At 49.7% G+C, this 11,497-nt stretch overlaps 2 protein-coding genes across 4 annotated transcripts in view; one reads left to right on the top strand and one right to left on the bottom strand.

Annotated features, from left to right (window-relative positions):
* GNB3 (G protein subunit beta 3) overlaps positions 1 to 5,510 on the top strand; it is a 10,356-nt gene extending 4,846 nt beyond the window's left edge. For both annotated transcript variants that reach the window (XM_007537043.2, XM_060190147.1), the window contains 2 exons: positions 3,347 to 3,563; positions 4,957 to 5,510. In XM_007537043.2, the coding sequence (XP_007537105.1) occupies positions 3,347 to 3,563; positions 4,957 to 5,063 (324 nt within the window). In that variant the 3' untranslated portion in view covers positions 5,064 to 5,510. The remainder of the gene's footprint in view (positions 1 to 3,346; positions 3,564 to 4,956) is intronic.
* A 743-nt stretch (positions 5,511 to 6,253) lies between these two features.
* CDCA3 (cell division cycle associated 3) lies at positions 6,254 to 11,440 on the bottom strand. Of its 2 annotated transcripts, XM_060190148.1 has the most exons (6): positions 10,769 to 11,440; positions 10,447 to 10,619; positions 10,186 to 10,312; positions 6,905 to 7,198; positions 6,694 to 6,797; positions 6,254 to 6,588 (listed from the first exon to the last, which is right to left on the bottom strand). In XM_060190148.1, the coding sequence occupies exons 2-6, from the start codon at positions 10,564 to 10,566 to the stop codon at positions 6,433 to 6,435; spliced, it is 801 nt and encodes a 266-aa protein (XP_060046131.1). In that variant the 5' UTR covers positions 10,567 to 10,619; positions 10,769 to 11,440; the 3' UTR covers positions 6,254 to 6,432. The 2 variants fall into 2 exon arrangements, with proteins under 2 accessions (XP_060046131.1, XP_007537106.2); XM_007537044.2 differs by lacking the exon at positions 10,769 to 11,440 and having other exon boundaries at positions 10,447 to 10,762.
* Positions 11,441 to 11,497: the final 57 nt, after the last annotated feature.

The following is an 11,497-nucleotide window of genomic DNA, read 5'->3' as shown; positions in this document are numbered from 1 at the left end:
TATGGTTAAGCAGAAGCCAGGGGGAGCTGGCATACTATCCAACACGCCCCCAATTTAATCTTTTATCCTAGAAAAGTTCCACGGTAGGCCAGAGGGCTGCCATATCTTACCACCTGTATCCCTGCTAACCTTTGACCCTGTTTGCTTTGTAACCAATCTTCTGTCCGTAGACATCAGTGAATTGGTGGAATGGCAGAGACCAGACAGATACGCGTATCTAGTTGTAGACATAGATAACTTTTGTCATTTATTTTTTCCTTTTACTTTTTTTGGTTTGGGGGCCCAAATCCACTGTTACTTTAAAGATTTTATTGATATCAGAAAGAGAACCAGACATCACTCTGACACATGCACTGTGAAGGATCAAACTTAGGACCTCAAACTTGAGAGCCCAACACTGAAAGATGTATTTAATTAATTAATTAATTAACTTATTTAGAGAGAGGGCAGAGGGTAGATAGCATAATGGTTATACAAAGAGACTCTCATACCTGAGGCTCCAAAGTCTCAGGTTCAGTCCCGCGCACCACCATAAGCCAGAGCTGAACAGTACTCTCGTTAAAGAGAGAGAGAGAGAGAGAATCAGAGCATCACACTGACAAATGTGATGCCAGAGATGGAACTTGGGACCTCATGCTTTATCCACTGCACTACCTTCCAGGTTGCCCATCATATTTATTTATATTATTTATTTATATTTACTTTCTCCTGCCACCAAGGTTATTGCTGGGGCTCAGTGCCAGCAGCACTATGAATCCACTGCTCTGGATGGCCATTTTTATCCTTTTTTTTTTTAATTGGATAGAATAGAGATAAATTGAGAGGGGTAGGGGATATAGGGAGAAAGAAAGATATCTGCAAACCTGCCTCACTGCTCATGAAGTGTCCCCCCTGCAGGTGGGGACTGGAGTGCTCAAACCTGGGTCCTTACACATGGTAATGTGCACTTAATGGAGTACACCACTGCCCAGCCCCAAATATTTTATTCTTTTTATTTCAGCTAGCTAGCTAGAGTCAGATGGAGAAGGAGAGGTACCAATCCACCTTCTGTGGACCTTCCTGGTGCTCCCACATGGTGCTGGGGTTCAAACCAGGGTTATGGGCATGGTGAAGTTCTACCAGGTGAGCTCTCTCCTGGTTTCACCTTCCTGGGTCTTTTGAAAGTAAGTTGCATGGGCAAGGGTATAGACAGCATAATGGTTATGCAAAGAGACTCTCATGCCTGGGGCTCCAAGGTCCCAGGTTCAATCCCCTGCACCACTGTAAACCAGAGCAGAGCAGTGCTCTGGTGACAGAAAGAGAGAGAGAGAGAGAGAAGTTAAGTTGTAGAAATACCTTAGTGTAAGGAGTCAGGCGGTAGCACAGCAGGTTAAGCGCACGTGGCACAAAGTGCAAGGACCGGTGTAAAGACCCCGGTTCAAGCCCCCAGCTCCCCACCTTCAGGGGAGTCGCTCCACAGGAGGTGAAGCAGGTCTGCAGGTGTCTATCTTTCTCTTCCCCTCTGTCTTCCTCTCCTCTCTCCATTTCTCTCTGTCCTATCTAACAACAACGACATTAATAACACTAACAATAACTACAACACCAATAAAAACAACAAGGGCAACAAAAGGGAAAATAAACAAATATTTAAAAAGAAAGAAATACCTTAGTGTGGGCTCCTTAAAAACGAGGTCATTGCCAGCAAGCTAGCTCATGGGAATAAGTGTGTGAAGCCCAGGTTTAAGCCCAGCCTTCACCACACTGGAGGAAGTTTCTGTGCTGTGAGCTTTTCCCAGCATCCTCTATATCTATCTGAAAAAGTCAGCTCAGAGCAGTGAATCCCCAGCAACAGTGGCAAAATGATGCTATAATTCATAGTGTCTACGTATGAAAGAAAGAGAAAGAGAGAGAGAGAGGCAATGAAAAGAAAGAGAGAACCAAAACATCACCCTGGTACATGTGCTGCCAGGGATGGAACTTAGGACCTCATGCCTGAGAGTCTAACACTGTATCTCCTGTGCCAGCTCCCAGACTTCATGTTATAATTTTTTAAAATTATTTTATTTTTTAATTTTTATGAGAGCACTGTTCAGTTCTGGTTTACAGTGGTGTCGGGAATTAAACCTGGGGCCTCAGAGGCTCAGGCATGAGTTTGTTTGCATAACCATTAATGCTAATTTCCCCACTTCATATTATGATGCTTAAACTGACTGTTCAAATTTCCTTGGTTATCTCTACTGCCCATCCTACTAATGCTTTTTTCCTACCTGGCATCCAGTCCAGCAATGAGCACTGTTTCTTTGTTGTTTTTTAAATATATTTTAACATTTTATTATTGGATAGAAGCAGAGAAATTGAGAGGGGAGGGGGAGATAGAGACACCTGCAGCTCTACTTGACTGTTTGTGAAGCTTTCCCCCTGCAGGCAGGGACCAGGGGCTAAACCCAGGTCCTTGCACACTATAGTGTGTGTGCTTAACCAAGTGTACCACCGCCTGGCCCCTCCTTTAATATATTTTTTTTAAATTAATGAGAGAGATACAGAGAAAAGATAGGTCGATTAGATAGACCAGAGCACCGCTCAGCTCTGGTTGATAGTGCTGAGGCTTGAAGCTGGGATCTTAGAGCCTTAGACATGGAAGTCTTTTTGCAGAACCATTATGCTGTCTCCCCAGCCCTTGGTATCGTCTAATCTGAATCCTCTTGCTACTTTGTCTTTCTTGACATTGATTTTTCTGTTTTTAAATTTTTGTATAATCTTTATTTATTGGCTAGAGACAGCCAGAAATCAAGGGGGGAGGGGGAGATAGTGAGATAGACATAGGCGGAGAGACACCTGCAGCATGGCTTCACCACTCAAGAAGCTTTCCCCTTGCAGGTGGGGACTAGGGGCTTGAACCCAGGTCCTTGCACACTGTGCGTGCTCAACCAGTGCACCACCACCCAGCCCCTGACTTTTCTGAAGAGTACAAACCAATTTTTTTTTTTAGATTATCCCCCATGGGAATTGGCTTGTTTTTTGTTTTTTATTTGGGGGTGGGGTGTTTGACAGCTTCTGATGAGAGTCAGCTTGTGAGTATGTGCGTGGCCCTGGTCTCTCTTGGAACTGCCCATTGGGGTAGTTACAGGAGTCTTGAGACCACCACAAACTTCCCACCTGCCCCATGGCTGTCCGGGACACTGAGAAGCACACATGTGGAAGGTGTGGGAGATGTCCCCAGCATGCAGCTGGCTTGTGACAAATGTCAGTAGAGAACAAAGAGGCTGGGAAGGGGAAGAGCAGAGAGGCCAAGATGAGTGGCTGGCAGTAGGCAGGGCGAGGGCAAGCAGAGGCCAGGGTCTGAGCCTGCCCCCTTGTCAATCCTCAGTTCTTCCCCAATGGAGAGGCCATCTGCACAGGCTCAGATGATGCTTCCTGCCGCCTGTTTGACCTGCGGGCCGACCAGGAGCTGACAGTCTACTCCCATGAGAGCATCATATGTGGCATCACTTCTGTGGCCTTCTCCCTTAGTGGACGTCTGCTCTTCGCAGGCTACGATGACTTCAACTGCAATGTGTGGGACTCCATGAAGTGTGAGCGTGTGGGTAAGGGCCAGGCCATCCCAACAGCGCTCCTTGCTGGGGGGTGTGGGGTCCTCTTCCTGCTGTTTTGAGTGGTAGAAGAATTCTGAGATCTACCCTGGAATCTAGGTTTCCTGGGGTCCCAGTCTAGGAGCAGCTCCTATCAAAGGGTGCTTGAGGGCAGAGGAGATAGCACAGTGGTTATACCATGGCGGTTATACTAAAAGGCTTTCCTGCCTGAGGCTCTGAGGTCCCAGGGTCAGTCTCCAGCACCACCATAAGCCAGAGCTGAGCAGTATTCTCGTAAAAAGAAGAAAAGAAAAAAATGCTCTCAGCCATCCTTCCCACTGCCAGTGCTCTTGACCCTGGGAGTCCAGTTGGTCATGAATTCATGGGAAAGGACAATCCCAGGACTGGGTGATGCTATGAGTCCAGGTGATCTGAGGGCTCTGGCTCCAGCCCTGTGTTGTCTCAGCCTGGTCCAAGGTAGAAACTGTGTGTTTTTTTTTTTCCTCCCCTGGCAAAGGCCAGATGCAAAAATGCAAGAGAAAAAGGAAAGGGGGGGAGTTGGGCAGTAGCGCAGCGGGTTAAGTGCAGGTGGTACAAAGCACAAGGACTGGCATAAGGATCCCAGTTCAAGCCCCTGGCTCCCCACCTGCAGGGGAGTCACTTCACAATTGGTGAAGCAGGTCTGCAGGTGTCTTATCTTTTTCTCCTCTCTGTCTTCCCCTCCTCTCCAACAATGACAACAACAACAACAATAATAATTACAACAATAAAACAACCAGGGTAACAAAAGGGAATAAATAATTATTTAAAAAATTAATCATTATTAAAAAAAAAAGGAAAGGGTCTTCAAGTCTGAATTCTGCTGCTGACTCTCTGAGCAGTCTTGTTAAGTCACTCTTTTTGGGAGTCTGGCGGTAGCGCAGTGAGTTAAGCACACATGGTGCAAAGCCCAAAGACCAGCGAAAGGATCCCGGTTCAAGCCCCCATTTCCCTACCTACAGGGGAGTTGCTTCACAAGCGGTGATGCAGGTGTCTGTCTTTGTCTCCCCACTCTGTCTTCCCCTCCTCTCTCCATTTCTCTCTGTCCTATATAACAACGATGACAACAACAACAGCAATAATAACTACAACAATAAAAAACAACAAGGGCAACAAAAGGGAAAATAAATAAGTATTTAAAAAAAAAAAGTCATTCTGGGCCTTAGGCTCTTCATCTGTAAACAAAGGAACAGGATACTAGAGGGTCACCTTGCCTGGCTTCCAGTACCTCCCCAGTCCCAGGTTCTTGTGAAGATTGGCCTCAGAAAACATCCTCCCCATCCACCCCTTAAGGGTAATCCTCTCAGTCTCCACCTACAGAACCTGGGCCTCCTGACCACTCAGGCTGACTTTCTTCCCTTGTCCTCAGGTATCCTCTCTGGCCACGACAACAGGGTCAGCTGCCTGGGCGTCACAGCTGATGGGATGGCTGTGGCCACTGGTTCCTGGGATAGCTTCCTCAAAATCTGGAACTAAGGAGGCTAGAGGAGAAGTAAAAGGCCGTGAAGACATTCAGCTGCCTCCTTCCTTGCCCAATTTTTTTTTTCTTTTTTTTGCTCCCCCTTTAAGGCTTTCTCTTTTAGATCTCAGCTGCTAGCCCCACCAAGCTTTCTCCATTGAGGGCGATGGGGACTATGGGTTGTTGCCACAGGGAGGCAAAATCAGGGACATGGGCAGGACTGCCCCATCTCCTCCCACGGTTACCCCTACCTGTGGTCTTGATAGCTTCCCTCTCTTTAGCTCCATAGACTTGAGTCAGGGGCTCTAAGCCCTACAGCTCCTCCCTGAGAGGCATGACCTTTGTCCAGATCCATGTGGCACAGGGGGCTCCGTCCTGGCACTATGGCCTAGGCACCGCTAGGGTCCTTAGTCATTTTTCCCACTTTCTATCCTTCTTTCCGAAAACCCCTGCAATAAAGCGTAGTACCCCGGTATGTCTGAGACGTGCTCTGTTTCCGATAGACTCGGGTCCCAGTAACTGAATCAAGCACTGCAGGTGTAATGGTAAAGCTGGCTATTAGAGCATGGACAGAAAGGAGCGTAGAAGCAAAAGCCCAAGCCTCACAGGGAAGGCCTGAGATGGGTTAGGGGAAGGGCTGACTTTGTGGTTGTTGCTGCTGGGGCTTCACTGTTCCAAGATGGTATTTTCAGATACTGAGTCAGAGACAGAATGAGAGAGACCACAGCACTGAAGCATCCTCCAGTGAGGTGAGGGCTAGGTTCCCATCTGGGTCATGCACATGGCAAAGCAGTACACTATCCAAGCGAGCCATTTTGCTGGCCCCAAACTGACTTGGACTTTTGTTTTTCAGCACTGAGGATTGAGTCTGACTTCAAACACGTGAAGCATAGACTCTACACCCATAGTCCCTACACAGACAGACTCTGCAGTGCCCACAGGACAGCGGGATAGATAACAGAGTGATATCAGAGTGATATCAGAGTGAGCTAGAGAGACCTAGAAGATGGCAGAAAATGAGCGAATGACAGCAAAAGTCCTAGAAGCAAACCCCGAGGGAGAACAAGAGAAAAAGAATAAGGACAGAGCCCTACACAGCACCAGGATTTAAGGAAGGGACCTAAAGGGGCCTGGTGGTTTTTATTGGGACTGAGGCTGCCATGTAAGAGAGACCCAGTGCAAGGGTTAGGAACCAGACTTAAAAGCATCCCTTAAAATTCCTTCCTTTAATACATAAGAAACACACAAAACACACAAAAAAACTCAATGAAATTCTCACACTTGGCAGTTTAGCAGGTGATCAGAAGTCTCTCCAGTCTTCCAAGAAAGAGGATGAAAAGCCATAAGACTCCTGGTGAAGCCAGCCAGGGCTGGAGCCACATGGGACTAGTTCTCAACCAGGGGGAAGTGGTGGTTTTCTTTGTCTTGGTCCTGGCCTTGTTCCCAGGCTCGTCCCCCAGCTTTCAACAGTCCCCCCGTTCCCAGAATGGTCCCATCCTTCAGATCCCGAATGTTTTCACTCAGAGGAGAAAGCCGCTTACCCTGCAAGATGCAGTAGAGAGGCTGTTTAGAAGGAAGAGCTGGGTGGAAATGCCCACCCTCCACACTGGGTTTCTTAGAGAATGCTTTCCCCCTCTTTCCTTGTACCTGTCGTGAAGTCAGGGCGCCAGGGGAGTTGTCATCTTGCAAGACGGTGAGGGGAGATCGCCCTAGAACCTTGCCTTTTGGTTTCCGTCTATTGCACTTAGCACCTAAGGTGGGTGAGGTGTGAAAGCAAAAGGGCCCAGATTGAGGGTGACATCCATCCATGGGCACTACGACAGACAGTCCCCTGATTTCTTTCCCTCAGATCCTGTACCTGAAGCTCTGGGAGTCTGGGAGTCTCTCAGAAGCCTGCCTGAGCCCTGGCTGGTCACAGGGGTCTCTGAGGGCAATGCCGTTTCCTCTGTGGAAGGTGCCTGCTTAAAGGGGAGCTGAGTCTGGCTCTGCGAAGGTACCTGATCCTGCAGGAGACACTGGGTGTCCAGAGGCAAGTCCAATTCAGAGGAGGACAGTGCCTCCAAGGGCAGAACAGGCTCTGGGAGAATATTTGTGTTGGAGGCTTCTGACCCAAATTCTTCGTCCAGCTGTTTCACCAGTGGATTGGGGGCATCTAGAGGGGGAGAAATGAAGTGTGACAGTGACCCTCTGATGTAAACAATTCTGCAAGCAGATCCACAGGGGTGTTAGGATTCACTCCAGGGTTGGGGGAGAAGAGAGCAAAATATTCAGAGGAGAATGACATGGATTCAGAGCAGGAGGATGGACTCCCCCCCTTTTTTTAATACTTATTTATTCCCTTTTGTTGCCCTTGTTTCATTGTTGTAGTTATTGTTGTTATTGATGTTACTGTTGTTGGATAGGGCAGAGAGAAATGGAGAAAGGAGGGGAAGACAGAGAGGGGGGAGAGAAAGATACCTGCAGACCTGCTTCACCGCTTGTGAAGCGATTCCCCTGCAGGTGGGGAACCAGGGGCTCAAAGTGGGATCCTTCTGCTAGTCCTTGTGCTTTGTGCCACATGCGCTTAACCCACTGCACTACCGCCCGACTCCCTGGACTCCCCTTTTAAGAAGGGACATTGGAAAGATGATTTTATAGACACAGCCCAAGAGTCTTAAAATGGTTCATTTATGGGGGTCAGGTGGTAGCGCAGCGGGTTAAGCACACATGGTGCAAAGCGTAAAGACTGACATAAGGGTCCTGGTTCGAGTCCCTGGCTCCCCACCTGCAGGAGGGGTCACTTTATAAGCAGCGAAGCAGACCTACAGGTGTCTATCTTTCTCTCCCCGTCTCCCCATCTCTCTTGATTTCTCTCTGTCCTATCTAACAACATCAACGGCAACAACAACAGTAACAACAACAACAAGGGCAACAAAAAATGGGGAAAAATGCCTTCCAGGAGCAGTGGATTCGTGGTGCAGGCACCAAGCCCCAGCAATAACCCTGGAGGAAAAAAAAAAGGGTTCATTTATTAACATGAGAGAGAGGAGAGGAGAGAACCAGAGCATCATTCTGGCACATATGATGTTGGGGGTCAAACTCAGGACCCCATGCTTGAGAGTCCAGTGCTTTATCCACTGCACCACCTCCAAGGCTGCAAGGTCTTTTTCTCTCATTAACAAATGAATTCCAGGGCAGGAATAGACAGCATAATGGTTATGCAAAGAGACTCTTATGCTTGAGGCTCTAAAATCTCGGATTCAATCCCCCACACTGCTATAAGCTAGGGATGAACAGTGTTCTGGTAAAAATTAAATAAATTGAGGAGTCAGGTGGCAGTGCAGCAGGTGGAGGAGCAAAGTACAAGGACCGGCATAAGGATCTCAGTTTGAGCCCCCGGCTCCCCACCTGCAGGGGAGTTGCTTCACAAGCGGTGAAGCAGGTCTGCAGGTGTCTATCTTTCTCTCTCCGTCTTTCCCTCCTCTCTCCATTTCTCTCTGTCCTATCCAACAACAACGACACCAATGACAACAACAATAACTACAACAAGGGCAACAAAAAGGAATAAATATTTTTTAAAAATTAAAATATATAAATAAATAAATCGGGGGTCAGGTGGTAGCGCAGTAGGTTAAGCGCACGTGGCAGGAAGCACAAGGATTGGCCTAAGGATCCCAGTTCTAGCCCCTGGCTCCCCACCTGTAGGGGGTCACTTCACAAGCAGTGAAGCAGGTCTGCAGGTGTCTGTCTTTCTCTCCCCCTCTCTGTCTTCCCCTCCTCTCTCCATTTCTCTCTATCCTATCCAACAATGACATCAACAACAATAATAATAGCTTTAACAATAAAACAAGGACAACAAAAGGGGGAGGGAAGCCTCCAGGAGCAGTGGATTTGTGGTGCGGGCACTGAACCCTAGCAATAATGCTTGAGGGAAAATAAATATTTAAGGAAAAAAAGCTTGCAGGTTTTTTTTTTTTAGAGATTTTTTTTTTTAATTATCTTTATTTATTGGGCAGGGTAGGTCAGAAATCAAGAGGGAAGCAGGAGATAGAAAAGGAAAGCGACAGAGAGACACCTGCAGCCCTACTTCACCACTTGCAAAGCCTTCCCCCTGCAGGCGGGGGCCAGGAGCTTGAACCTGCACTGTAATGGTCCTTGCGCACTATAATGTGTGTGCTTAACCAGATGCACCACCACCTGGCCCCAGGTTTTTCTTTTTCTTTTTTTTTTGAGAGAGATGCAGAGAGAGAAAGACACAGAGAAAAACACCAGAGCACTGCACAGCTCTGGCTTATTGTGGTGCAGGGGGGATTGAACCTGGAACTTTGGAGCATTAGGCATGAGAGTCTCTTTGCATAACCATTATGCTATCTACCCTTGCCAGATTTTTTTAAATTATTATTCCCTTTTGTTGCCCTTGTTGCTTTATTGTTATTATTGATGTCTTTGGATAGGACAGAGAGAAATGGAGAGAGGAGAGAAAGACAGAGGAGAGAAAGATAGATAACCTGCAGACTTGCCTCACCACTCGTGAAGCTACTCCCCTGCAGGTAGGAAGCTGGGGGCTCAAACCCAGATCCTTATGCCAGTCCTTGTGCTTTGCGCCCACTTCGCTACCGCTGGACTCCCTTGTTTTTGTTTTTAACAAGACTTTGTTTGGTGGCTGGGGAAATGTCTCAATAGGTAAAGCTTTGGATTTACACATCTGAGCTTTCCCATTCAATCCCAAGCACCACAGTACCAGGGTAATACTCTGCCCCACCCCCATCTCATCTGAAACTTTCTGTCCCTCTCATATGTAAAAAATAAAGTAAACTTTTAAAAAAGAGAGAGGGGAGGGGAGGGTAGAGAAGGGTAGGGGAGGACCAGAGCATCACTCCGGCACATAGCTGCAGGGATTGAACTTGGGACCTCATGCTTATAAGTCCGAAGCTCTACCACTGTGCCATCTACTGGGCTGCAAGTCTTTCTTGTTTAATGTATTTATTTATTATGAGAGAAGGGGGGAGCACTGCTCAGCTCTGACGTAAAATATTGTCAGGAACTGCACCTGCGGCTGGGGCTTTGGGCTGACTAGCTGGAGTTCTAAAAAAAACTGAGCTATCCCCCCCCAGCCTCGCCCAACAGTCTTATCACAGTTTCCCGCCCCAGACAGCCTACCTCCGCTGATCTTCATAGGCGTCCGGGCGATGCCAAGGGTAGGGGAGCGGGGGTCAGAGTCCGGGGCCTGGGCAGGGCCCTCCAGCGGCTCCCCTGCAGGTCGCTGTGGCTGCGGGGAGCTCTCCACCTGTCAGAGCCAGAGGTTAGAACAAGGTTGGCCCCGTCTGGTCATCCATTCGGCCTCCCGCAACCTCGGCATCGCTCGCGAGTGTGGGCATTTGGGCAGAAGGCCTGCCCCTCCCCCTCCCTGCACCCCAATACCTGGATGGGGGTGCGCAGGATGCCGGCGCTGGGGGAGCGCGGGTCCGCCACCCGGGCCAGGTGCTTGTTGTGCGGCGCCGCCCGCGCCGGGGTGGCCGGGACGCTCTTGGCCGAGCCCATCTGCACCGGGAGGAGCGGGGCGCCAGGCCCGGCACGGGGCGAGGAGGGGCCACCTGCAGGGAGAGACTCAGGTCTCGGCCCAACGCCACCCGGCTCCCAGCCCAGGTGCCTGTCGAGCGCTGGCCTCTGCAGGGATAGGGACCGATGCAGCCGCCGGCCAGACTCCCAGCGCCCCTCCACACTGCCCACTGAGCAAACCTACCCGACCGGGACCTGCCCGAGCGCCCGAAGCTCGCGTCTCAACTCCCCGAGCGGACTTTCAAACTTCCCGCTACGCCCCTGCCCCCAGCCTACTGGCTGGGCCGGCGCGGGCCCCCATTGGTTCTCTGCGAAGACCCGCCACAGAGGAGTTAGCCATTGGGCAGCGAGGACGTCTATCATGGGTGCTGCGGGGAGCCGTGTCGCGGCTCGGCTGACCCAGGGCCGACGCCTGACTGCTAAAAGGGCTTTTCTTGTGTGTCAGGCCGAGGGTTTTTCTCTCGTGAAACTCTAAGGGTGCCAACCTTCCGCTTCAAAACTCTCGCACTCCTAGCTGAAGATGCAGTTATTTTTTTCTGGGGCGAGGGAGAAGGTAGTCCTCTCATTGGTGGAGGGGCTTGTCAATCACTAGAGCCCGCCCCGTCTCACAGCCCCGGCTTAAATACCGAGACCGCCAGCCTGCTCTGCCAGTCCTCGGCTGCGAGTCCCCAAGTAAATGGCCCTTTGGGTTGCGTCGGCTTAAACAGTCGTCAGTTTTTACACGCCCGCGGAAAGCACACGAAGGGACTGAGAGCGGTCCCGGTGTCCAAGCAGCCCACACTCCGGGCCCGCCTGCTGCTCTCCAGCTCCACCCTGGGAGAGTGGGATTTGCTGCCGCGGCTATCGATTGCCACAGAAGTGCCTTCATTGGCGTTAGTCAGGAGTGGGGCAGAGGGCGGAGCGCTGAGGGCCG

Source organism: Erinaceus europaeus, chromosome 4 (assembly GCF_950295315.1).
Source record: "Erinaceus europaeus chromosome 4, mEriEur2.1, whole genome shotgun sequence".
Lineage (NCBI taxonomy): Eukaryota > Metazoa > Chordata > Mammalia > Eulipotyphla > Erinaceidae > Erinaceus > Erinaceus europaeus.
Note: the sequence above shows the minus strand (reverse complement) of the source record. Positions and strands in the feature narration are given on the sequence as shown.